This window comes from Rhinolophus ferrumequinum, chromosome 16, assembly GCF_004115265.2.
Source record: "Rhinolophus ferrumequinum isolate MPI-CBG mRhiFer1 chromosome 16, mRhiFer1_v1.p, whole genome shotgun sequence".
Lineage (NCBI taxonomy): Eukaryota > Metazoa > Chordata > Mammalia > Chiroptera > Rhinolophidae > Rhinolophus > Rhinolophus ferrumequinum.
In genome coordinates this window covers 21,164,175-21,192,165 of record NC_046299.1, presented here as the reverse complement: position 1 = coordinate 21,192,165, position 27,991 = coordinate 21,164,175, and the positions used below count along the sequence as shown (strand labels likewise).

General features: G+C 42.1%; 1 protein-coding gene across 2 annotated transcripts; it reads left to right on the top strand.

Moving 5' to 3' along the window:
• Positions 1-23: 23 nt before the first annotated feature.
• On the top strand, positions 24-22,562 carry GSTO2 (glutathione S-transferase omega 2). Of its 2 annotated transcripts, none has more exons than XM_033129829.1 (7): positions 24-400; positions 6,152-6,265; positions 6,513-6,621; positions 7,158-7,380; positions 8,293-8,394; positions 20,588-20,694; positions 22,155-22,562. In XM_033129829.1, the coding sequence occupies exons 1-7, from the start codon at positions 376-378 to the stop codon at positions 22,312-22,314; spliced, it is 840 nt and encodes a 279-aa protein (XP_032985720.1). In that variant the 5' UTR covers positions 24-375; the 3' UTR covers positions 22,315-22,562. The 2 variants fall into 2 exon arrangements, with proteins under 2 accessions (XP_032985720.1, XP_032985721.1); XM_033129830.1 differs by having other exon boundaries at positions 24-448.
• Positions 22,563-27,991: the final 5,429 nt, after the last annotated feature.

Below are 27,991 nucleotides of genomic sequence, written 5' to 3'. Positions count from 1 at the left end.
GCCCCGCCCCGCCCCATGGTGATGCAGAAGATCCCGGGCCCGCATCGACAAGCAGCTGAGAACCGGCTGACTTCACAAACGGCCTCGGGCCGCCCACCCTCGACAGCCACCAACGCCCAAGCTCTGCGCGGACCCGTATGAGACATCTGCGAGTCCCCAAGACCCCGGTATCCAGGAGCTTGTAACGCGGCTGCTCATTGGCTCAGCTCGGCACTGATTGGCTGGAGCCCTTCCAAAGGCTTTGAGGGTTGGCTGAAGCTCCTAGTGTCGTGGCCAGTTGGCGGGTAGGATCTTGTTCTAGGGGGTGGGTTCTGCCGCCTGCGGCGGTCGTTCTACTTCCGGCTTCGTCTGCCTCGCGGGGGTAAATGCTTCGGGATGTCTCTCTTGTCACCTCTTCCGGGTGGGTTGGTCCGGCCAGCGTTGCGTTTGAAGGCAAGAGGGGTTTAAGGTCAATTCTGAATTTTGGGAAGTTTCACGATTTCGGGGCCCTGAATAGGATTGCCAACTTTTAATTTTGCCCAATATGTTTTTGAAAGCCATACTATTTCATCAAAGAATTTAACATTTAAAAAAGTGCAAGGTCTATATAATCTAAGAATAAAGAACAGGTCTTTAAAGCAATACCTTTAACTCAAAGGGAAAAAAACATTAAATTTTTTTTATTTTTCTGATTTGGCTGGAAACAGGTAAAGATGACTCAAAATCACTAATTCTCAGCCCTGCATTGGCACCACCAGTGTAGTAGCTACGTTATAGGGAACCCGCAGGCAGGGGAATTTGGTCCCAGGGAATGTCCTGTCTTTGTGAGGACTATGGGTCTTACATGCTGCGTTCTAATAATAAAAATAATAGCTAATGTTGAATGCTTATTAGGTAATAAATATTAAGCAATTTTCATCCAGTATCTGAATTACCGGTAATCCTCCCCAAACCACCTGATGTGTTAGTACCATCAACTCTGAATTACAAATGAGAACCTTAGGGCATAGAAAGTTGTTGTGATTTGCCCAAGGTCACCAGCTGGTACATGCTGAAGGAGATTCAAATCAAGCCTGAACTCTTAGTCATTCAGACCATTCTTGAGATAAGAATTTACTTATGCTCCTGCTCCAGTCTCATTACTCAATCACTTCTAGCATTTAGAGGTTGAGCCAGGTGCGGATAGTAGCCACCTTTTTGACATACGACTGGTATTATGCTTGGGATTTAACCAAAAGTGTTGATGTACACCGTGTTGTTTGATTTTACAAATGTTAGACTTTGGCTGATTACAGGATCTTGAAAATCTGCCTTTGTTCATTCAAATGTAACTACATCAAAATGTTTAAAAATCTTTTGTCTTTGCTCCCTCACCCTGTGTGGGGACAGAGCCCCAAAAAGCACTTTCCAGGCTCTCAGCCTCACATAGAAAGGTGCTGGCTCAGGTAGTAAATGGCCATCGACTGTGATCAAATGGCCATCAGCTGTGGCTAGTTGGCCGTCAGCTGTAACCAGTGAGCCATTAGCCATGAATATAACTGCCGTGGCTAGGCTAGCAGAAGAAGGGGGGAGCTAGCAAGAAGATGGTGGCTGAGCCTGCAAGCGGCGCAGTGAGGGTTGAGAATTGTGTTGCTCCTGTTTCCTGTTTCTCCAACCCAGCCGCCAGCGAGAGTATAGAGATATGACTCCCCTACTTATGGCTCCGTGGGTGTTCCTTTTTGGCCTAGCCATATCCTGCGTTTTTGTGTGGGGAGTGGGGCCAGAGACCCCGCTGGACGCCCCGCACGACACTTGGCGTAGTCAGCAGGATCTCCTGCATGACACCCTGTAAAATAGAAATAGGGATAGGAAAGCAGAATCAAGTACTTATAAAGGAAGTCTCCTTTTGACTCTGCTTTCCCCAGTGGGGAGATGAAGTTCCTCCTCTCACAACTTTGGTCAAGAACAATCTTATTTGATATGTCCCAGATTTGTGGGTGTTGGGGTGTGTGTGTGTGTGTGTGTGTATGTGTGTTGAATTGGGTGAAGGTGGTCAAAAAATACAAGCTTCCAGTTATTATAAATAAGTCCTGGGGATGTAATGCACAAGATGACTACCTATAGTTAACACTGCTGTATGGTATAGCTGAAAGTTGCTAAGAGAGTATATCCTAAAAGTTCTCATCATGAGGAAAAAATATTTTTTGTAACTATACGAGTATAAGGAGATGGATGTTAACTAAACTTACTGTGGTAATCATTTCATAATATATGCATGTCAAGTCATTATGTGGTACACCTTAAATTCATACAGAGCTGTATGTCAATTATATCTCAAAACTGAAAAAAAAAGTTGTCCCAAAGATATTAGAACTTAAGATTCCCTAGGATCCTAACTTCCTGGAAACAAGTCCTGAATCTAGTCTGTTTGAAAATAGAACCCTTTTCTTCACTTATCTCACTCTTTGAACTTGTTGAACAATATCCAATTGGTGAACAATATCCAATTGGTGAATAATATCCAAACACCCAATAATGTAACCTTTCATTTAAATTAGGCTTCTGAAATATTAAGAGGAGTGTCCTCCAGTTTCTGCCACTATTGGAGAGAGGTGTGAGAAAAAATTTTTGAAAAACTGAAAAGTGCAAACTCCTCATCTTCTCAAAACAGATTCATTTAAACAGAGTGAAGAAATTATTTCTGTGGTGGCATTCTTTTCCTAGAAGACTTAAGTCATTAATACCTATGACTCAAGAGCCCCACATTTTTCAAACAGATCCTATTATATTTCAGGGAGCTGGAAACCAAATTGGAGTAGGTTAATATGGCCCTGTTACCATTTGTTTTGTGCTTGAGTGAGTCAGTATAATAGAGATGTAAACATGTATAATAACTTAAAAGGAATATTTACCAAGAGGATGTCAAAGAGGTGCCTACTGGATCTTAAAAAGGAAGTAGGGATAAGCTTAAAGGTCATAATTAAAATCTTTCTAGGAAATCTATAGTGTTCAATGGTAAGATTAAAAACCACATTATTGAAATGTAGCCTGCAGCATTCAGCCCATTCAATTGGCATTTAACTGGTAAATGGTGAAATAAATATTCTGAATTGAATTCTAATTCTGATGTGGTTGGCAAAGTTGAATTGCAGTGCATTTCATCTTTATGGATACAAAATTGGAATGCACAATGCTATTTAAAATGTGTTCTTATTCACTAGTATTAGTCATTAATTTTAAAGTACATGGAGCTTTACTATACTGAGAATGGCCTGCATGATTTCATTCGATATTCAAAGCCCATCAAGTAGGTATTATTTGTGTTTTCATTTACAGGTGAGAAAGATGAAGGCCAGAGAGGTTAGATATCTTACATAAGTGCCAAAGCCAGGGTTCAAATGTAGTGCCAAGTGAGAACCTTGACATTATATTGCTTCCCTTCAGAGGAAGAACTGTTTCCATCTATCTGTTCTCCCCTAACTACACCAAATAGGCTTGAGTTTCAGAAAGTGAGTTCCCATCCACAGATACACTTTTAATAAACAATATGTCCCAATTCTCAGAGTTGATTTCCTTTAAAAGGTGGGATCAAGGGAAAAAAAGCAAAACTTGGAAATATGTTTTCTTTGCCATAGTGGAAAGGTGAATCCAGGAACCTTTTATCTTACGAATGGAATTCCGTTTGGCCATTACTAACTCAGTCATTGTCAGCATAGACCAGGGATTGGCAAACTAAGGCCAGAGAGCCAAATCCAGCCCACTGCTGGTTTTGGTACAGTCTAAAAGCATTTTTAAATGGTTGAAAATAATCAAGAGAAGAATCATAATTTGCGATGTGTGAAAATTATGTAAAATTCGCCAAGAGTGAGCCCTAATGTAAACTTGGGTGGTAATGATGTGTCAGCGTAGGTTCATCTATGGTAAGAAATGTGCCTCTGATGCAGGATGTGGATGGTGGGGGGGGGCTGTGCATGTGTGGCGGTAGTAGGTATATGGGAACCTGAAACTGCCCTAAAAATAAAGCCTATTAAAATATATACACATGAAATTCAAATTCAAACTCCCTAAACAATGTTTTATTAGAATGCAGCCACACTCATTCATTTATATATTACCTATGGCTGTTTTCACTTTACAAGGGTAGGGTTAAGTAGTTGAGACAAGATGGCTCAAAAAGCCTAAGATATTGACTATCTTGACTTTTACTGAACAAGCTTGACCATCTCTGGTATAGACTAAGATCCTGGTTGGAATGCTGTCCCGGAAGTGAAACTTCATGAATCCTCCCTCCAACTCTTACTAGTTGTAAGGCTTTTGACAAGTGACTTAACCTTGTTAGTCTCAGTTTATTCATCTTTTAAAATGAAATAATAATAGAACCCTTATAGGACTATTTTAAGATTAAGTGAGTGAATGTGCATAAAGCACCAAATATATGTTAGGAATAATTTATTTTGATTTTGAGAATTTCGCATTCTTATCCGGATATATTTTCTCTCAACTATTTGACATCTGCATTCTTTACCTGAAGAATACTTTTGTCGGCCCAGGAGTCATCTCCTTGTCTATCAGAAGTTTCTCATCTGACATGATTATTTTCGTTGCTTCTGGTTTACCATTCAGTTTGTTCTTTTTGATCAAAATTAGCCCCATAATCGTAGTTGTTCTATTACTTTCTGGATCTTCCAAAATGCAAAATTGTCGGCACGGCAAGTCAAGAACCAATTTTTCTTTTCCAATACCAGATTTCTTGCTGATATATGCACTTTCAGAGAACATTTATTAAAACATTTTGCCATTCCCCAATTCTTATATAGCAAGAACTACTTGCCATATTTCACATAAAATGACTCTGAATGACTTAGCAAAAAATACAGTTAAGTCAACTATTCCGAGGATTTTCTAAGATTCTTATTCAGTAGAAAAATATGTTAACACTATTAGCCAAGAGTTTCTGGATAGATTGGAATTCCAAAGGACAAAAGGTGCCCATTCATAAGCTATATAATTAGGTTCTGACATTTTAACAAAATATATTGAGACTCAGCTAACGTTTGTTGAGGAGCTATTGTGTGCTGTATCTTTTCCAGGACTTAGATCCTTTCCTTTCCACACTGTTATTAACAGCTTTAGAGGCCAAGACAATTAAATCAGGCTCTGGACTTTTAAAGTTCTTCAACTCTACTGGCTGGTCACTTTGGGCCAATAATTCCATCTTTCTGAGGCTGATTTGTAAAATAGGAATAATAACAGCTGCCTAACTGAGTAGTTGTGGGAATCAAGGTAATCCATGGAAATCATTTAGTCAGTGTGAGCGAAGCATATACTTTTCTGTCCTTCTTTACCTCTCAAACCCCATAAAATACATTCCCAGACAATTCCCATTTCAGCTCAATCCTATAAAATGAAAGGAATTATCTTTCCATCTGTTAAATTTCAGGACCTCAGCTTCTTAGGGTTAGAGCAGAGGCCGGCTGCCTCCTTCCATCTCATGTAGATGGAAGAACTAGCTATCCAAGTGGCCCTTGTATTTGCAGGGCTGTTGGCAACACGTCCTTAGCAAATATAAAGGATCTTCTCTGAATTTTATGCTGAGGGGTGGGGACAGATCACAAAGTTTTCTTTGCCTCTGGGTATCTTGTTTCTAATTCATTACCCGTTTTTCATAGTTTGTGTAAAAATCTCATAAATAGGGCCAGAACTCGGGTGAGGCAAGTGAGACGGCTAGGGCGCAAAATTTAAAGAGACACTCTCAGGGTCGTGCAAGATCCCAACGCTAACAAGTTTTCTTCTTACCTGCTATGTCATGAAAAAGGTTGGCCTTATTATTGTTTGAAGTACTAATTATATGGAGGATGTAGCCAGTTGTCTTAGAGATGCAGGAGGAAGGGCTTGGAGTGGGAAAGAAAACAGCATTACCCTGGTCAAGTCTTATTAAACTCCCTTGAAATACATGCTGGAGTTGAAATGCCCATTCTTCACGGATTCTTGATGTGGAAAAGAGACCCCACTAAATGCTATGCCCACGTGTTCAAAGCAAGGGGTGCTTTTCAGGGTTTTTGTTTTGTTTTGCCCACTCCTACTCTTCAGCTTCTGAATCTGGGGCGATGCCTCTGCAGTTGTGATCCTATCTAGCTTACGTCCCAGCTCTCTGCCCTAGAGAGGCCTGTCACTCAAAATTGAATTTGGGCAGGAGGGGCGCGCGGGAGCATAGGTGTCCCTGGAACCTGTGGCTGCCGCGTTGGGCGTTGCGAGTTGAGCAACCTGGAAACCATGGCCAATGAAGCGAGCAAGACCTTGGGGAAAGGTGAGTCTTCTTGACAGCTGTCCGCGGGGGTGGGGGAGCCGTGGGGCTCTGTAGAGGGATCTGCCTGGCCTTGGCCCCAGACCAGTTTGGGGAGGGACTTGAAGGATTCCTTTGCACAAAAGCCATGTGCCTTTCTGAGACTCGAGAGGCCCAGAGCGTACAGCCTTCTTAGGGTCCTAGAGAGGCGAGTGCGCCCCTCTCCTCTCTGCTAATCCACCTCTCCGTCCTCCCCCCACGTCCCCGGCAGGAAGCGTCTACCCAGGGCCGGTACCAGAGGGCCTGATCCGCATCTACAGCATGAGGTTCTGCCCTTATGCACATAGGACGCGCCTCATCCTCCGGGCCAAAGGCATCAGGTGAAAAGCGGCAGGTCAGCGCCCCACAGGCGCGCGGGATGTGGGGGGATGTTTAAAATCTGGAGACGCCCTGTCCTTTTCGTATGAGGCAAAGCCAGTAAATGGTTAAAAAGGGCGGGATCTTTAGCAGACGGTCCTAAAATGCAGAGTTGTGCGTGTGCAGGAAACTTTTAGGACGACTCAGAGTACACTGAACTGAACTATGCAAAGTTCCACAGCTGAACTGTAGTGTGGTGGTTATGCATATGAGCTTTGAGTCAGATTTCCTAGATCTGATATTGGGCAGGAGATTCAACCTCCTGAAGCCAGGAACCCAGGAGCAAATGAGAGAAGGCATAGAAAAACATTTAACACATTTTACTGTAGGAATGAAGACAATGATGTCATTACGGATTTTTCTTTGGAAGAGACCTAAACTTTGCAAAAATTAATTGCAAATTTAAATTCTACAAATTGATTACTTCAGCTTTCAAGATGAGTGTCTCCCTGCATAAGCCCCTCCTTTTTGTTGTCTTGTTTTCCCTTTGCTTTTTAAGACATGAAGTTATCAACATTAACCTGAGAAACAAGCCTGAATGGTACTATACAAAGCACCCTTTTGGCCAAATTCCTGTTCTGGAAAACAGCAAATGTCAGCTGATCTACGAATCTGTCATCGCTTGTGAGTACCTGGATGATGCTTATCCTGGAAAGAAGCTGTGTCCATATGACCCTTATGAGCGAGCTCGACAAAAGATGTTACTGGACTTATTCTATAAGGTATATCCAGTTTTTTAAAAAGCACCTTACACTCTATTGTCCTTTGTATTTCTATCCCAAACCTCAGTCCATTTTAAAAGCCAAAGCATTGGTGAAATTGTTTTGTTTTAATACTACGTGTGCCTTGGAGAATAAGTAGTATGGAATTATAGTAGGGCTATCACCTCTGATCGTAAAGGTTAAAGGCTTCCCTGATAGGTGTTTTTGCATTTGAACTAGCAGTCTCAAGAGGTACAGTTATAGCATAATTATAACTGTGTGACTTGAGATAGGAATATTGAAAGAGCTGAAAAGTGCTCGTGCTTTAAAGGGAATATTTCTAAGCTTTCAGAGGTGCAAAGAAGGTAATGAATGGAAGGGGATTGTTCTCTATGCAGAGCAAAAGTGCTTACTGTCCAGGAAATGTGAAGAAGAGTGACAAGGGGCACCTGTTGATAATAGGAGAAAAAAACGATGGAGAAATTTTAAAATCGTTCTCTTTGAAATGAAATAAAAATAACTGACATATATTGAGTACTTATGCCAAGCACTCTCATAACTATTTTGTACAGGTTAACTCATGTCACACTTCCAACTACCCTTTAAGGTGGGTGCTATAACTATCCATTTTCCAGATGAGACCACTGAGGCTTAGAGAGGTTAGGTGCCCACCTAAGATTGTACATCATGGAAGTAACTGATCAAGTAAGGAGCACTGGAGAAGCCCTTTTAAAGCACCTTGTTTTACCAGGGTGTTATGACAGGTGGGTTCCTGGAACCACAGAGATGCCCCTCAGAGGGAGCTGGGGAGCAGGGATGTGAGTGTTGGCCTGTTAAGCTGGAGTGACAAAGCTTTGGCTGCATTTTTAGGAAGAGCAGGAACATGCAGTTCCCACAGCCTTCTCCACTAAGAAACTTGTGTCCTCTGATTAGGTCCCACATTTGACCAAGGAGTGTCTGGTAGCAATGAGATGCGGGAGAGAATGCACTGATCTGAAGCTAGTCCTTCGTCAGGAATTCGGCAAGCTTGACGAGGTATGAAAGGGAGCCCTTCTTCTGCTTATACGCAGTGGAAAAAGATGTAGGGTTGCTAACCTGGTTTCCCCTGCCACCCTCTGTTTTCACAGGTTTATTCTTTCTGCCCGACTTTACTAAGTTCAGTTACTAGTCATCTGATTTAAATGTGTGGGTGCTTGCCTTCCACTACCCCGTTTTGGAATTATTCTTGAAAATCTGGCAAGGAGTGGGAGAGGGGGGCATTACTTCCTTTCCTGGAGTCACCACATTCCTTAAGTATCTCTGCATAGCTTCTGTAGCTTCTGCCAATGAGGCCACGGTCTGTATCTGTTAGGGGTTGTGTTTGGCTGCTAGTAAAAGGGACCTAACTACTGTGAATTTACCTTACAAGGTTTTTTTTCTCTCACATAAAAAAGCCAGAGGAAGGGCAGTTCAGGGCTCTTTTGATGGCTTCTTGAAGTCATCAGAGACCGAGACTCTTTTTCTCTTTCTGCTCTGCCATCTTTAGTGCAAGGCTTTTATCCTCAAAATGACAATATAGCTGCTGGAACTACAGCCATCACATCCAAGTTCCATGTTGTAGGAAGGAGAACAGAAAGGAAAAATGGCAAAAGGCAATGCCCCTTTAAAGAGCTTTCCCAGAAGTCCTACCCAATGACACTTAAATCTCATTGTTCAGAACTTAATTGTAGGGTCATAGCGATCTGCAGGGTAGGCTGGGAAAATTAGTCTTTTAGGTGGGACACCCTAAATAAAAATCAGGGTTCTGTAATTAAGAAAGAAGGGGAAAGTGGGTATGGGTGGGCAAGGAGCAGTCTTTGCCAGCAGTTCCTTCCTTCGTTAACCTAGCAGAGATAGGGCTACTTACCCCTTATATCTAGAGTAATCTGGAAGGTGGTTCTTTGATTTCCTTTATCTTTGTTCCAGAAATTGATATGTTCCCTTTATGGGTGGTTTGTAACTCCATTGGCAGTCAGAGAATGCTATTTTTATTCCCTCAAGGAAAGGCTGATTATTAATACTCTTCCATTTGACTTTTGTCAAGTGGAAGCAGATTAAATTTATTTACATTTCCAGATGCCTGTCTTAGATTTGTACAGTTGCAGTATTTTTGGATGATGAATAGTCATGTGTAAGAAATGCCAACCTTTGGTCCTCAGACCACAGATTGTGGACTTGATTCTGACGAGGCAGTATGACATGATGGAAAGAGTCTTGAATCCTAGGCTTGGCTTTACCAGATTCCAGAACCTTGGGCAAGGTTCTGGATCTCTCTGTGCCTTAGTTTCCACATTTATAGAACGAGGGAGTGTTTGGAAAAGTGTGTTCTCAGAGCCTCTGGGTTCTGCAGAGGCCTGGTTGGTGGTTCTAGATGTTGTTTCACCCAGAACAGCTCTGCTTTTGACACTGTGCTTAACAAAACATCTAATAAGATAGCATTTGGGGAGGCAGGGGGACTGCTGCTTTCAAAAAAGAAGCTTTAAAGTTCTTGTGCATAGGAATTTTTAAGGTCTTTATTCCACAGATTAGCTGATCTGATTCTGTCACACCTGGTTACCTTCTTACAGACAAATGGTGGGTCAGGGAAAGGAGCCGGGCAACAAAACCCTTTGAATTTAAAGATAATTGAAAACACATTTTGCCCTGTCTCCCTCCCACTGTGCATTTGGATGATGAGTGACCTTTTTAAGTTACAGATTGCTAAATAAGTATATCACATGATAGGGCCGCAGTTCTTTAGTTGGGGCTCTTCCGCAGGAAGTGAACTGCACTTTTGTGCCAGGCCTCATGCTGCAGGTGCTTTGCACACCCCATCTTGTTTAGTCTTTCAACAACCTTGATGAGGTAAAGGGTACTATCCCTACTCTGCAGATTGAAAAATAATACTCTTTTTGTTGAAGTTAGGGATAAACAGAGGAGGCAAAGACACTTGACAGAGCTATAAAATGCATCAATCATAAGAACAAGAATTGAAACTCAGTGTTTTACTTTTGTGGCCACCATTTAACCAGAGATATTAAGAATATAGCCAGTGGTGTGGTGATAAATGCGTAACAATGATCTCTCTCTAAAAGAAGAAGAAGGAAAATGCCCTGATCTGTGGGATTTGCTGATTTCAGCGCTGTAAACACTCCCACGAAGGGCTGATTTTAACCTACGAATGTGATGTCTCTCAACTCAGCGTTCGGAAGAGATGTGGGTCATCAGTCAGTTCTAGCACATCACTGAATAACATGCTTCCACCTTATCTTCAGTAGCTGAGTTCTGGAAACAACTTGTTAATGAGCCCAGGTTTAGGTGGCTTTCACAGATGCTCCCTAAGGACCACTCACTGAATAGTCAGCAGTGCTCTACTAGGTTTACTGTGGGTTTTGTCCTATGAACTGTTAGCAAGAATTTAAGTAAGGCAATATCAGAATCTGAAACCTGCTTGTGAGCGTGAATGATTTGATCCATTCCTCTAAATACAAGTATATGGAAACTTGTCAGAGTAATTCTAATAGAGGTGGTCCCCTGACTTATGCACCTCTTTCTCATGGTTTTATACAATCAAGACTTTGTGTGATCTGAACATATGTTAACTACACACGGGCTTTCTGAGGGATCAGCGAGATAGCAGTGTATATCACCTTCTGCCCTGTTATCCTTGAGCGCACGACCCAGTTTACCTGTCGTAGCCTTGAACTCCTGACACTTCCTCCTTTTGGAAAACATGCCGACTTTTAAAATTTTTTTTTAAAAAAAGTCCAGTTTCATCAAAAATAAAGATTTATTGTGGTTGCTATAGAACCACATTTTAAAAATAATATTTTTACAATTCTTTGAGATACATTACTGCTGCTTTTATTATTGAACCAGCGACCTTCCCACTTGCTTTCCTGTTCTGAACATTTTCATGAGTTTTAAAACTACTGGGATGCCCTCTTGTAACCATACTAACCACACTTTCTGTCTTCAAACCCATTTGCTAGCCTTTTATGAATCATTAGCCTAAGCAGCATACATTTTTTAAAGCTTTATTATTGACCTTTCTATTTCAAAATAGCACCTGAGCCCACCTTCATTTTAACTTTGTGGCGTTGAATGTGGCAACACCTTTAGCAGTTCTATTTTTGCCAGTGCCTTCATTCTAAATATTTTCATTGTGGAAGTAGTTAAATCAAGTTCAAGTGCAGTGAAGGGCTAGATTCAGCCATATTTCTTTGATGCTTTGGAGTTTTGCTCTAAGTCAGTGTCCCTGTGCTTATGAATTCTACATTCTGGCTATTGCTTGAATCCTTACTAAGTCATCATCAGAACTCAATAAAGGAGAATGAAAAGGGGGTAACATAGAATAACACTGAGGGACTGAGAACCTGCCCAGAAACTGAGGCCTTCAGTTTCTGGTGGCTACAGGACACTTGCTGCTTTTATTTCTTGGCTGTCTCTGGCATGCTTTGTGCTATTTTACTTTGCATTTCTGTACAAAGTTTCCGACATTGCCAAATTTGATTAGAAGCCTTATACGTATAGCAGTTTGCGTGAGGTCAAATTTGCATAAATTATATGTACATGACCTAGGAGCATCTGTAGTTAAATATTTTCTTGATTCAAAAATTTACCCATAATACTTATTTTTAATCTGAACTTTATTTTCTCAATTACAGAAAAGAATACATTTTGCCCAATTAGATTATGTGGTGTTAGTCAAGTTTTACTCTTTTTCTTTCTTGATTTCTATTAATTTCAATAATAAAATTATTTATAAATTGTTTGCTTCTCCTTTGATGTCACCAAGACTTGAAGGAAAGAAAGTGTATATCTGGCAAATTGTTCACTGAAAATAATTTTGTATAGCCTTTTGTGTTTGGCAAAATATTTACAAGCTAAATTATGTATGTATGTATGTATTTAATTTTATTGGGGAATATTGAGGAACAGTGTGTTTCTCCAGGGCCCATCAGCTCCAATTCGTTGTCCTTCAATCTGGTTGTGGAGGGCACAGCTCAGCTCCAAGTCCAGTTGCCGTTTTCAATCTTTAGTTGCAGGGAGCGCAGCCCACTATCCCATGTGGGAATTGAACCAGCAACCTTGTTGAGAGCTCACACTCTAACCTACTGAGCCACCCGGCTGCCCTAAATTTATTTTTTTTTATCAACTAACACATCTACAAACTAAATTCATTGTTATGAGCTATTTTTTATAATAGCTTATTGAGATATAATTCAAATACCATAAAATTCACCCTTTTCAAGTGTACAATTCAGTGGTTTTTAGTATATTCACAGAGTTGTGCAATCATCATCACCATTTCATTTCAGAACATTTTTATCATCCTAAAAACAAATCCTTTAGTCTTTAGCAGTCTCTTCCCATTTCAGCCCAACCCTCCCAGCCATTGACAACCACCAGTTTACTTTCTGTCTCTATGGATTTGCCTGTTCTCGACATTTCATATAAATGGAATAATATAATGTTAGTCTTTCGTGAGCTTCTTTTATTTAGATTAATGTTTTCAAGGTTCATTCTTTATTCATTCTTTTGTTTTATTAAAATTTATTGGGGTGACAATGGTCAACACATAGGTTTCAAGTATACAATTCTATAATACATCATCTATATATTGCATTATGTGTTCACTACCCAGAGTCAGTTCTCTTTCCATCACCATATATTTGACCACCTTTGCTCTCTTCTTCCATTCCCCCCACCCCCTTACCCTCTGGTAACCATCAAACTGTTGTCTGTGTCTATGAGTTTTTGTTTCTTTATTTGCTTGTCTTGTTCCTTTGTTGCCTTCAGTTTTATATCCTACATATGAGTGAAGTCATATGGTTCTCGACTTTTTCTGTCTGACTTATTTCACTTAGTATAATGATCTCAAGATCCATCTAGGTTGTAACAAGTATTGGCAGTATTTCATCTTTTCTTATGGCAGAGTAGTATTCCACTGTGTATGTATACCACGTCTTCTTTATCCAATCATCTATCGAAGGACATTTTGGTTGTTTCCATTTCTTGGCCACTGTAACTATAGTCCTTCTTATGACTTAATATTCCATTGTGTGGATATCCCAAATTTTGTTTACCCATTCATCAGTTGATGGACACTTGGGTTTCCACTTTTTGGCTATTGTGTATAATGCTATGAACAGGGGTATACAAGTTTTTATGGGTATACATGTTGGATGTATGTTGTGAACTCTCTTGGATTTGCCAACTAATTTAGCATGTCCACTGATGTGCCATTTTTTTAGTTGTAATCACTATTCTTCCACACTAGGGGACTGGTTATTATCCTCTACTCACAATGGCTAGTTGAGTGGTTTGAGTGATGTTACTAGTTTGGTAAGTTCATTCATTGTCCAATTCTGACAGCTGCTTTCTAGGTAAACTAGTATTGTATTTCTTTTAATAACCTTCCACTATACTCTCTCTCACAATATAAATAATAGAATAATAATAATTATTGTTATTTAAAATTAGTTTTACTCTTCTCCAATTATAAATACTTGTTCATTAGAGATAATTTGGAAAATACATAAAAATATAGAAATTAAGAAAAAAATTTATAACCCCACTACTCAGAAACAACCACTGGTATTATTTTTTTATTTCCTGTCCTTTTCTGCTATGTATATTATCATGTAGTTGAAATTGTACTGTATATGGAACTTGATTACCGTTATGATGTAAGGATTTCCCTCATGTTTTTACAAGCTCTATAAATGCATATATATGTATATATATATATGTGTGTGTGTTTATTAGAGCAGCATTATTTGTGATGGTGAAAAGACTAAACTTTAATGTACATAAGATGGCATGGTTACATAAATTATGTTCATCTTCTGGAATTCTGTAGAGCAATTAAAAAGGAATGAGGTAGATCCATGTATACTGACATGAAAAGATTAGCTAGAAACATTTGAGTGAATTAGATAGCAATGCAGATGGCATGATCCCATTTGTCAGAAGAAAACAAAACCATATATATATATATATATATATATGGTATAGATACATATAGATATGGTATAGATACACACACACGTATATATGTAAATAAATGCCTAGACAAATGTCTGGAGAGATACACGTCAAACTCCCAATAGAGGCTACTACTGGGAAGGGGATTAGAACCGTGATGGAAAGAAAAGTGGTTAAGGGCAGGGGTGGGGGAAGGAGAGTTTTGCCTTTAATACTGCTTTCTGTGTTTGAATTTTTTTAATAATGAGAATGCATTTCTCTATTACATGTGTAATTTTTTAATGGAAAAAATAACTTTTCATTCTTCATAATTTGCTATATGCATAAGCCATAAATTTATTTATCCAGCACATTCCTTAGGGTAGTTAGATTATGTCTAGTCGTTCACCATTCTGAATGAGGCTGCAGGCAGCCGCAGCTTCTTTGCACTAAAGGTGTTTTTTCTGTTTTAGAACATATGCTTAGGCCAGACTTCCAGGGTTGGAATTACCAGGTCAAAGGGGATGAACACTTTATAGACTGGAGCTGTGTGTAGCTGGATCCTTCCCCAAAGACTTGTGCTGTTTACCCCCCACCAGCAGTGTATGGAAATGCTCTTTGCCCTCTCCCCTTTTCATTGTTGGGAGATTTAAAAAGATATTTGCCTGTTTTGGAGAGAAACAATAGTTTCTCATTGTTGTTGATTTAAAGTGTATTCTTGGATTGCTAGTGAAATGGGAGATTCCGCCCTAAAGTATGCCATATTTTTGTGTTCTGTTTGTGGAGAGGGTCTGTTCCCCATCTGTCTGTTTTTCTTACTGATTTGTAACAGTTCCTTTTAAAGGGTTCCTTATATATTAAGGATATGTGCCTGTTTTTAGGACACTTTTTTTTTAGTTTTCTCTTGTTACCACTTTTAATTTGGTTTGTCTTTTTTTGTACGTGTAGAAATATAACATTTAAAAATATTGTGCTGTTTTTCTGTTGTGATTTCTTCCACTGTTTTTATACATAGGAAGTCTTCTCTGCCTTCAGAGATTTGATATTCATTTATCTTTTCATCCACCATCCACTGGCTCCCCTCCCCTCACTACATTACAGACATATTTTGACAAAAGTATTAAGCCCGTTTAAAGGATTCCAGCATAAAATTCTCAGGGTGGTCCTTCAATCCCCAATTGTTGACAAGTGTCATTGTGAATCTTCGTAGAGGACTGTAGTTCCTAAGTGGTGAATAGCAGGGAGTGGGGTGGGGTGCGGGGGTCGTGTTTTGCCAGACACTACATCTAAGTCTTCTTTCCAGACGAGAAATGGTTTTACTTACACTCTGTTTGTTCTATACCCTTGGTTTGTATTACAGGGAATCGGTTCACTGTCGTTAAGGCAGCCTCAGCTGTATAGCCATGTAGCAGGGACCTGAAATTCGAAATCTTGAGTATCTCCCCTTATCTTTTATGAACTCCAAAGATTGCTCCTCTGGAGTTGAGTACCTTACTGCTGCTTCTGGGTTAGGACCTGCATTGCTGATTTATTGGCAGGTGGCTTTGTGTCTTTGAGGAGAAGGAGGAGGAGGTTCGGCTTCCGAAGAACTATTTTCATCAAGAAAAACCGCTTTTCTCCTCTTCCAGCAAGTACAGCAGCGCCTGCTGTGAGCTACCATGCGCTGTCTGTCCTTGTTAGAGGCCAGGATTTCTTGGCAATAGTGTAAATGACAGTGATGCAGGGTAGGCGTTATTGAAGCTGAATCCAAGAGTCCAGGACTGTAGACTGAACCTTTTTAGAATGACTGGTTTGAAGAAGTCTGGGATTCGCTTTCCTTTGTGGTCTTAATCTTACAGATGTCATTTTCCCCATTGCGAACCTCCTGGGGGAGCACAGTCAGTGCGCCTCACCACGTATGGCCACAAGGGGGAGCCCGGTGCGCTTGTTCCTTCCACTTGCGCTCTAGCGCGATTCTCCTTTCTGACCCTTGGGGGAGCCCGAGAAGCCCTCGCAAAAGATGAGGGGTCCTTCCAGGCTTTTCACGTTCAGGGGTTGGAAGTACTGTACCCTCGTTATACCAAACACTCCCTCCCTCTTCTTTTGCTTGCACACTCATTATTCCTTATCACATACAAAAGCAAGGTAACACTCTGTAGTCAGCATTCAATGAACTGGAGGACAGAACATTTTTTTTTTTTTAAAGATTTTTATTGGGGAAGGGGAACAGGACTTTATTGGGGAACAGTGTGTACTTCCAGGACTTTTTTCCAAGTCAAGTTGTTGTCCTTTCAGTCTTAGTTGTGGAGGGCGCAGCTCAGCTCCAGGTCCAGTTGCCATTGCTAGTTGCAGGGGGCGCAGCCCACCATCCCTTGCAGGAGTCGAGGAGTTGAACTGGCAACCTTGTGGTTGAGAGCCCACTGGCCCATGTGGGAATCGAACTGGCAGCCTTTGGAGTTAGGAGCATGGAGCTCTAACCGCCTGAGCCACTGGTCTGGCCGAGGACAGAACATTTTTAAAAAATATTTTCTATTCCAGAACAACAAATGGTTTCCCCCAAAATATCTCAGTTCTGAAGCGTGAATTGAAGATTTGTTAATACTTTTAGGAAACCCAAGGGCTAGAAGCTAGAGCCTCAGTTTCCTCCCCATGTGTGGCCTTGTGGGGGACCTCTGGGACCTTGGAGGAAAAGTATCTCCTCTAAGCAGGCTATTTTGCCTTGCTTGGTGATACCAAGGACAATAGTCCTGAAAGTGATTCTATTGTGAAGAAGCTATTTAACATAAAGAATGGCCAGCGTCATTATGTGCATGGCAGGTGGATGACAGAAAGAACTCAAAATAGCTTTTTAAAAAAATGACATTGGATATTGACATAAGCACTACTAAGTGGGGCCAGGTATAGCAGCATCTTCATATTCCATTTCTCATGACAAAACACTTAGGAAAGATAAGACTGCCAGTTTATTTTACCTCTGCCTACCCTCAAATTTGTCAGGGGTGCTAATCAACTATAACCAAGGGACTGGTTTAAACTGAGCGCACAGAAGAACTATTTTAGTAAAGTTGCCTGAAGACTTTCTTATCAATGGAATAAAACAGGAAGGAGAGAATTTTGGTAAGCTCTTTCACCATGAGTATGTGTGTTCAACTCACCTCCCTGTCAGGTGCTCTGGCAGAATCCCCGATTGACAGAGTGAGGAAGAGTAGGATTGCGGAGGGAGCTGTCACAGGGAAGCTGAGCCGAGCTATGTGCATCCTGAGCTGTAGAGGAGGAGAGGCTTTCAGAGTTTGCTGATTCTAAGCTTTTTGCTGTTACTTAAGTTTAAAGAACAAGCAAAGAATTCACAAGGAGTAAGCTTCCGTGATTAGAGTCCTCATACATATATATCTGAAGTTGAATGACACAAGGATTGACAATAGTCTGGGAATTAGGAGAATGGTGTTTTTGTCTTCGCTCTGGCACTAACCAGAGAATCCCTTTACCTCCCTGGGACAAGTTTCCTTCTATGTAAAGTGAGAGTCTCTTGTGCTTCCATGTGAGAGACAAGAATCAGCTTACCAGCATGCTTTCCTCTCCACTTGGGCTGCCAGGAAACTCAAATCAAATTCAAAGCTTTAAGGAACTCCGCAGGACTCTTGGCTTGATATCTTCATGCCATTTTCCTTCCTTGTTTTGACCTTCTGTTCTTTTATTTTCCCTGATCCTAGCATTTTATTATTTTTCATATCTAATATTGTATTATACCCATTTTTTTTACACTAGACCTTAATCTTTTGTGTGATGAGCATGGTATAAAAAATGATAAAATGGGTGGGGAGTCACACTAGATGAGTTCCGGTGGCTCTTCCAGTACTGATGCTGTGTGATTCTAGGGGGAAAAGTCATTTCACATGTCTGGAAGGGATCAGGATTCCATAAAAGGGAGCTCTATTGAGGGTCCTAAGACTTCAATTAACCTCTGAGGAGGCCTGGCCTGTATGTTCTCCTATATCAGTGGGGTGTGTCTATAAAGGAACCAGTATTTTGTGCTGGTGTAGAGGAAGACAGATTTTCTGTTGGGGTTTTTAGACTTGCTCTGAGGGCAATCCGGTGGAGAAGTGTCTGTCTTTCAGAGGCAGAGCTCAGTAATCTGCAGCTGTATCAAGAACTCCAAGGATTTTGATGGGGGTGGTCCCAAGTCACACTTGGATTTAAGGATGTCTGAGGGAATGTGTATATGTTTTTCAGGAGTTTGCGGGAAGCTGACAGAAGATAATTGATGACTCATCCATATGCTCATCTTGACTTTTTATTATACAAAGTACCTTGATAGAGCTTGAATTACTTTATGAGAGTTTATATATAAATTGATCATATCTGTAAGATCATATATATTTAAAGGCATACTCCTACTTTGAGTAAATGAAAAGCTTTAGAAATATGTACTAAATAAACATCACTTACTAAGCAGTTATTTATTTTCAAAATATCTCATCACTTTACCAAAGGACCCATCATGGGTCCCCTTAAATGTCCATGTGTAACTTGTTTTGACAAGGATTTTCCCAAAAGCACCTCTGCTCTGTAAAGCAGTAGAGTTATACAGATATTCTAGATCCATCAGTTTAGATTTGATTCTGATTTGTGCCATGAAGGCCAGTAATAAGCTGGAGGTATACATTTCAAAACCAGTGGTAAAAGTTTGGGTAATTATTATCTATTCCTGAACATAAATAAAGTTGTGGGCTTTCTGGAATCCATACAAACTGAATACTTTGTTTCTTTCCTCTGTAAGTCAGATCTTCTTTACAAATGACTGAAAACAGCCTCTGTTTGGAGTTTTCATTGGGCAGATTCTGCTGTTTTATTACCATCCTGTTAGTTTCTTTGAGCAGTGATGCCAGCTAACATTTTCTCAGACTTCCAGGACAACGAATCAGGGGGACTGCTCTATGCCATACTGGGAGACAATGAAGACTTAGATTTTAGGGCCACAAGATTTTCTTTGTCCTCTGAGACGGGTGGTGGGTGGGGGATGCCACTCATCCTTTCTGTCGGGTGGATTTGCTTTCTGTAGGGGTAACTTTTGGGCGTCTCTATGCTTTCTCATCACAAGACAGCACGTTTATTCATACGTGATACATCACTCCTCGCCGTAACCTCTGAGGTGGGCGCTAACATTAGCACCATTTTACAGATGGGAAAATTGAGGCTTGCAGGAGGAGTTACATAAGTTGCCCTGTGTTCCATGTTGAATCGGAGGTAGAACCCAGCATAGGACCAGGTCTGCTGGCTCCAGAACTCACCTTCTAAACTACAGCCTTAGACTACATCATAGAGTCAACAGCTGGTCTGGAGTGTGAAGCATCAAGCCTGTGTGATAGAGCTAGGAATATAGAAATCTAGATAAAGGACATAGGAATCTAGGTGTATAGCTCTTGGGAAATACTTAGTTGATTATGAGTTATAGAGGTCAAAGAGCGTCATTTGCTCACTTTAACTAGATATTTGGCACCGTCCTTTGGGAAGACCTGGCCCAACAATAACCTCTGTTAAGCACTTTGGCTTTTTACATTTTCAGATGCCTTTTTAATAATTGTCTTTGACTGTCTATCTGTTAAGAGTTTATCTGTTTACTTTGCAGTCCATCTCTCTAGGTTGATCTGTCCCATTTGGGAATGAGAGATTTTATTTTAATATAAAAAGTTGATAATGTTGAGTGGCCAAGAAGTGTGAAGTTCAAAGAGCTCAAATAAACAAGAAAATATGATAGAAAGACAATGTTGGGATTTGAGGAATCCATTGAATAGCACTGCTCTTTCCTGCCTTAGTTTTTAATCGATTGAGAAATAAGGCAAAAGAAGAAGACATATGGAGACTCCAGTATCCCCTTTATTACAGATAAAGTGGATCCTGGAGAATGGGGGTCACAACTGCAACAAGTGGCGTTCCCACTGTGGCCCCCTTCCCTCCCGGTAATGGGCAGGGCTGGCCTGAGGCAGGGCCTCCCCCTTCCAGGGGCTGAGCTTAGCACCTGGAACAGCCTGTGCCATCCTCCCAAATTCTCCAATGAGCCACACTGTCCCCCCAGTGTTGACTAGGGGTGGCCAGGAGTGTGACCCTAAAGGAGGTGGTGGAAACCTCAGAAATAGGGAGGAAGCATTCACCTAACAAATTGGAAGAGGCATCAAAGCCTTTAGTTCTCCCTCTTTGGGAAGTAATTTGATATTTGTATTTATGGTCCATAACTACGCCAGCAGATCTGTAAGTTAACTTGCTTTTGTTCTTTTTAAACTTTTAGATTCTTGGCTATCAGAACACCATCTTCTTTGGTGGAGACTGTATATCCATGATTGATTACCTCTTTTGGCCCTGGTTTGAGCGGCTGGATGTGTATGGAATAGCTGAGTAAGACATTTGGCCATGTGGTCGTGAATTCCTAGGGTCCTACTGGGTAACAGTGGTTGAAATGATCTGTGTGCCATTTACCCTCTTTCAGACATGTTTCATGATGCATGTGAAATGAAATCAAGGTTTAAAACTATGTGTTTCCTTGTTCAAAATGCAACTGTGCACTTCTGCCACTGTGGATCTAAACTTTCCCTATATTTCTGCTAAGACGACCCTGAGTCCCAAAACCTCCCATAGTGCTTCAGAGCCACTGTCCTCACCAGCCTGTGCAAACTCAGGGCTGTGGTGAAAGCAGATGGAGAGTCTCAGTGACAGGGTTTCGGTGACTTGTTGGCTTCCTTGGTGGCTCTGCACCTGGTCCTGCTCAGTCACCCAGTGGACACCGTACACCTTACTCACATCTTAGTTCCTTGAGAAATCTTCTCCAGATAGGAATATCCTTAAAAAAACAAATGATTTCAAGAGGGATATTTGCCTGGTGTTAAAACAAACAAATGAAATGGCCACCCGTACACCATGGGTATGTAGGAATATTTAAGGTAGAAGAAACTGCCTGGGAGACTTAGGGAGACTGTGGGTCCCTGGGCAGAACCCGGGCTTAGTTCCCATGATGCTCAGAGGAGAAGTTGGACGTGTGCCGGCACCTGCTCTAATCCCAGCCAGTCACGTGGTGGGGGTGCTAGACATTTCCAGCATTTGGAAATCTGGTCCTGCCGAGCCAGTCTGTGCCCTCATAATGCACAGGCTTGAGTCTACCCAGGAATCATCTCCTGTGCTCTCCACTTCACCTATCTCTGAGGGAAGATCAGATATCAGATATTTGGATATTTTAAACTATGTCTCAACATAAACACAAAAACCTGTCTCCTCTGGGGACAGAGTATTGAACCACAGATTCAGAACCCTCACTTCTACTCCTGGATTCTCCACTAACCAGTTGTACTATCTGGAGCGAGTCACATGACATATCCTAGACCTAAACTTCCCGATCCACCTTTGAGAGGGCCCAGTCAGCTCCATTATTTCAAGGTTTGGTGATTGTTTTACTCATTTATTTCAAAGTGGTTTTGGAAACTACTTGTCTTTATTTGTTTTCAAACCCCCTAACGTAAAATCTGAGAATGACAGAAGAATGTTCCTTTCAGGGGGTTGTCTTTCTGTTGGTTTACAGTGCGGCACAGCCACCTTCTTTTCCCAGAGCCATCAGTCCACAACTTTGTAACTGTAGTGTTCAAATCAACAACATTGTCTACTGTTCAGAAGCACACACAGGTATTCCCAAAATAAGCATTTCCTCCGGGCAGTGACCGTACTCAGTTGGTAATAAGGATCACTAAGATAACTTGATTGCCCAAAGAAACCCATTTTTCGTATCTTTCAAATGTAAAAAGTGACACGTGCCACTTCTCCCGACGCCTTCCCTTTCAGATGAACTAACACTTCTTTCTGTCCTGCAGCTGTGTGACCCACACCCCAGCACTTCGGCTCTGGATAGAAGCCATGAAGCAGGACCCGGCAGTGTGTGCGCTTCTCATAGATAAGAACATTTTTCTGGGCTTCTTGAATCTTTATTTTCAGAACGACCCTGGAGCCTTTGACTACGGGCTAAGTTGCTGAACCCTCACCGTCCACCCCTTCCCCATCCAGAATCCCCAAGCATTCATGATTCTGTATCAGGAATTGTTTTGGTGGGTCAGTCGATCTCTGTTCATTTCCTTTGAGGTTCCCAATAAACAAAGAAAATGTATTCTTTCTAATAACCATTTGCATGACTCATCTAGCCCATACAAATATAGTGCCCCGTGCTAATGTCCGAGCACATTTTGGGAGCCTGGTGTGCCTCCCAGCTCCTCGGTTTTGCCCAGTTTGACCTCCAGGTTATTGATATTCATGTTGAGTTCAAGACCCATCCGTCATTGGCGTTTGTCACTACAGAATGGCACCCTCCACAGCCTCCCTGGTGGGACGAAAGCTAGAGAAGAGAAGAGAAGGAAGAAGAAAACACTTCAGGCTCAGATCCTCTCCACTTGGCACATGAAAGCTGCAGTCCACGTGGGCGTGCATGAGTATCATTCTCGTTCCAAATCTGGCTGTGGGCCTGGGAGAGACACTAAGGGTCTTATGACTGAAAGAATTCCAAAGCAGGAAATGAAACACCCGTTATCACCCTGGACTAACGACGTCAGAATTTCACCGGTGCTGTCGGGACTCAGGATGATGGCTCACAAAATGTTCTGTAACCGACATCCTGCCTTGAAACAATATACAAGCCCCAAACCCGGTCACAGGCAAAGGTCACTCCGTTGGATTTGCGTCACATACTCTTTCAATTCATCCCAACAAATGCCTCTGGTTGCCTGTTGCCTGTTGTGTATAGCCCTGGGCCCTGTGCAGGATAAAGATGACAAAGATGACAGAGACACAGGAGCCTCTGATCCCTCCATTCGTCTTGGTTGTGGGATTAAACCTAGTACTCTGGAGTTGCTTGTCGTGCAGGAGGGATGCTTGTCTCAGCCAGATCTGGCCTTTCTGCTGGCTCGGTCCAGCTGTGTTCAACACTGAAGGTGACAAAGAGCCAAGAAGAATGGCCTGGTTTGCTGGAAGGTGCCTTAGGAGTGGGACGGACGTGTCCAATGACATTTTGTCTCAGGGTCTAGGGATCAGACTGTGATCCTTTCAGCTCTCTTCATGCCTGATCTTTTCCCAGCCTCCAACCAGGCTGAGAGACCAGGCAGCAAGGGGAGTATTTTGATTTTTTGGTGCCCATAGAGGAGCTGTCTCTGACAGCCCAAACCACCCCATTCTCCACCTCCCCTTCTCCCCCTCGCGCCCCTTGTCTAAGCCTGGCTTGGCCATCTGCTGCCTCTGGGTGGATTTTGACTCATGTAAATAGTTACCAGTGTGACTCCGTGCCAGTTGGACAGAAGCAAGCCTGCTTGGTGAGGTGGCCTGATCTGCCATAGCAGGCGCTGCGTGACTAGGGCCGTCTGCTGTGCCATCTGCTCAGGATGGGGTGCCCTGTTTCCATGGTGCTCAAGGCAATGCAGAGTGAGGTCTGTGAGTCACATTTCCCTGGGATCTTTGCATGGCGCCTGTGGCCTCTCCTAGAAGGTGGAGACTCATCAGTCTTTGCAGGTATAAATCCTGTATGCTGGCGAGTGTTTGCCACGGGACCAAAATTGCTGTCAGTGCAACAGATAATAGCATGTCTCTGATGGCTAAAACCAAAGACATTCTCTTTTGGGCTCCACATACTAATTTAGAAAGTGTGAAGAACCAGGAAGTAACGTATGGACAGCAGTACTTGTGGGGAAAGTTTGCAGGCTGGCAGCCCACAGCCCAATCTGGAATTTGAATGCCTTTCTGCCTCCTGTGCTCTGCAGTTTGCCAGGGTCACCTGCGCTGCCTGCCACCTTCCACTTTTTCATTCCTTTATGTCACCTGTCTGACCCACAGAGGAATCTGAGTTGTCAGCCTCTGAATGAAACTAGGACTTAGCCCAGAGAAAAGAGGCAATGAAATAATGCTCCATGAGGAGCTTTTTAAAATACCCTGTTTCCCCGAAAGTAAGACCTAGCCGGACAATCAGCTTTAATGCGTCTTTTGGATCAAAAATTAATTAAGACCAGGTCTTATATGATATAAGACCTGGTCTTATAGTAAAATAAGATGGGGTCTTATATTAATTATTGCTCCAAAAGACACATTAGCGCTGATGGTTCGGCTAGGTCTTATTTTCTGGGAAACACGGTATCACTTCTTTTATTGGTGGGGTGGGAACTGGGTGGAAAGGGAAGAAATAACGTATCAAGGTTAAGAAAAAAAAAAACCCACAACAATGAAAAAAAATAGGAGGTCTTCCATCATCTCATGTCTCAGATAACCACATCAAAGATAACCACTTTTAATAATTGGTGTATATCTTATAAAAGCGTGTTAAATTTAAGGATTTAAGGTTAAAGCTGTCCTCTATGTCCTACAGATTGAAAAAAGAGAAAACCAGTTTAAACCACAGCATTTGAAATATCCTCACTGTCATAGGTGATGTTACCATCTGAGCTGATGGCCAGAGGAGGTCGTGTGGAGCTCCCTTCCTTAGAGGTTCTGCTTTGGAGCCCATCTGGAGTGAGTCTAATTATATCCTGACATGGTGGGGGGTGGAGTAGGGGTGGCCTGGACAGCTGGCAGTGGTGGTGGTGGTGGTGTTGAGATGGTGACTAAATGTTACTTGAGATTTCTTCTGTTAGGTTGGTGCAAAAGTAATTGTGGCTTGAAAGATTAAAAATAATTGCAAAAACTGCAATTACTTTTGCACCAACCTATAGTTCTAAATTTTCCCGATCTCAGACAACAGAGTGACTGCGAGTGTTAAGAGTGGATTCGATCTAAAGGATCAGGTATAAGCTAGAGCGTTCCCTTCGGCGCTGCAGGGTGTGTGCTTCCATATTGCTCCGTGGAGCTTTGGTGGTGGTGATGGTGGCGTGTCTCTCCCTTGATTACTCCTCCTCATGGCCTGTCTGGTCCACATTTCCTTTGTCAAAGTCAATGGCCTTCATGATGGAGGTGAAACGGTGCTGCTCTGCCTCGACAACCAAGCTTGACTCTCCCATGGTTTAAGTTCCATTTGTTATCTAAAGTCTTCACAAATAACCAAATATCCAGACCAACGGGTTTCTCATTGATTAGCCTCCAGCCCCTTTCCCTCTTTCCTCCTCACACTGAACACTGTGCCCACCCAGGAGACTCATTTTCCATCCATCTTCATCTGTGAGTCCCTGGAAGGCTGGACATTTGGTCTTTTCAAACATTTTGCTCACATCTGGCTTGTCAGAGTTCTTGAGCCTTTGCAAATGCTATTTGCTTTACTCTTTAATCTTCCTCAGAGCAGCTTTTTGGTTTTTTCCAACCAGCTTTTCTCTTGCAAAATTCGTATCAAAATTCTTTGTGCAAAGAGGTGGTGTGCCATAGTGGATAAGAACAGGGCTGTGCAATCAGATGCACCAGTTTCAAATCCTAGCTGTGCCACATATTTATTCTGGGTGCAAGTTGCTTTACCTCTCGGAGCCTGTTTTTTATCTGCAAAATGGGACAACTGAGTACCTATTTCATAGAGTTGTTGGAGAACAATGGGATCATCCATGCAAGGGGCTTAGCACCGTTTGGTCAGCTGCAAAATATTTCCTTAGCATGTGCCTGTGCCTAAGGTAGGTGTGGAGGAAACAGTTCCTGTGGGTCCCATGCTGTGTGCTGAGATCCCCCCAGGGAACAGAGACTCACATGCAGATGAGTAGGGTGGGAGGAGCTACTTGAGGGACAGCCTTGTCACCAGTAGGGAAACAGGAAGTAGGAATTTGTCTGTAAGGAGCCCTCCTAAAAACAAGAATAATAACTGCTACCATTTTCGTCATCATTGAGTTTATTGTCAGGCCCTATCAGGCCCTAAGCTAAATGCTTCACATGTGCCCTTTTTACTCAGTCTTCTCAATGGCTCCATGAGGTGGACAGCATTCCCATTTTATAGGAAAAGAAATTGAGGCAAAACCAAGGCTCATAGCAATTTTGAGACTTGCTGAGCTGCAAGGAGGAAACAAATGTGTGGCGAGGGCTCCTTAGGAATCGTTCCAGACAGAACTGTGACTAGTAAGAGGAACGAATGCCACCAACCCTCCTGGCCCTGCTTCTGGTTCTACTTAAGGCTTCTGCTGTGGTCTCTGTTGGTTCTGTCTCCTGGGGTGGGGATAAAATATGGGCTGACTTGTGTCCTCCTTGGCTAGGAGATCTTGGGGCTGACCTGCAGGTTTGACTCCTGGGCGGCTGATTCACCACTAGACATGACTTTTCGGACAGACTCAAGAGTCTGTTAGCCTTTGGGGGTCCGACCTCTGTCCCGAGAGACCTTTGGTTTAATGTAGCTCAGTCCACTCTGCAGAAGTAGGTGCGCAATGAGGACATGGGGGCTGGGTGAGTCATCTCTGGCCCAAGGGTGGCTTGTGAGAAGTGGCAGAAAATGGGTCTTTGCTTTCTATTTCTATTTTAAGTAGTTACCCTAGGAGAACCTTAAAATATCACTAATGGAGGGTTTTACAGAAATAGATGGGATCAGATTCTTCCCATTGTCCTACCCCACCCCTGCTCTGCAAATCTCACCTTGCACTTTTAAGACCTACCTTTTCCCATCAAGAAAAGTAGAAATATCTTGGAACATTTCTGAGATTATGTGGTTCTTTCTTGTTGGGAGATAATTTGTGGTTGACAGTTTTGTTTCCTGGCTTCTTTGTGGGGCTCAGAGGGACATCAAAGAGATGGGAAATGCCGCTCTCACCTAGAAAGTAGGGGCCCCACATTGTGCAGGAGGAAATAAGCCAGGCCTGGACTTGGATGACTGGAACACAAGCATTTGGGGACAGAATGACAATTGCGTTGATTTGATTTTCTTTGGGGAGGTTTTTCACCTTTTCCTGTGTATGAGGGAGCTAAAACTGTCACAGCTCAAACCCAAAGCTGATTGGCTGCTCTTCCATTCCCCATGTGCCATGCGAGTCTCAGAGCCACATCATTTCACTTTCAGTTGCTCACCACCCTTCATTGGGCTCGGGCTTATTTTTTGGTCATTGGTCTCATCTTCATCCTAGACCCAGTTTCTTGGGGACAGGGCCCTACTCTTGTGCTTCTGTGACCCAGGGTGGAACACAAGCTGTGCTTGGTTAAAAATACCTTTTCCTCACTCTGGAGTCATGATGACTGAATAAATCCCACGCAATAGTTTATTTTTACGGTAAGATACTTGGTAGAGACTATAGATGGCAAGTCAGTGAGGACAGAATAGAGCGATTACCAGGAGGGGTAGGCTTTATGCACAGAGATGGCCACTGCCGTGTTGTTTATAATCGCAAAAAAAGTAGACAGCAAGTGTTGCTCAGTTGAGGAGGTTGGATAAGTCAGGGTATATCCATACATAGTGAGATAGATAGTAAGCAGCTATTTTAAAGAATATGGTACAGCCAAAGAAATGTTCAGAAAAGACAACCCAAGAGAAGTTAGATGGTGTGATGCAGTTTATGTAAATAAGAACCACACACGTGATACACGCATAGAAAAAATTTTGAAGTGTATACAAGAAACTTCACATTGGTTATTGCTGGGGAATGGACCGAGAAGTCAGGGGTGGGAGCTTCTATGTCACTTTATTTTTCTGTCAGTGGTTGGATTGTTTTTTATCATGATTGTATTGTTTTTATTTAAAAAAAATCTAGTTAGAAAAACAAGCTGTCTTTGGCTGGTGATGAGAAAAGTT

Excerpts from the sequence above, each read along its gene's own strand:
- GSTO2 (XM_033129829.1), top strand. The coding sequence starts at position 376 with ATGTCTCTCTTGTCACCTCTTCCGG. Across the intron at positions 6,266-6,512 it reads GAGCAAGACCTTGGGGAAAG|GAAGCGTCTACCCAGGGCCG; the intron begins GTGAGTCTTCTT and ends CGTCCCCGGCAG. Across the intron at positions 7,381-8,292 it reads TACTGGACTTATTCTATAAG|GTCCCACATTTGACCAAGGA; the intron begins GTATATCCAGTT and ends TCCTCTGATTAG.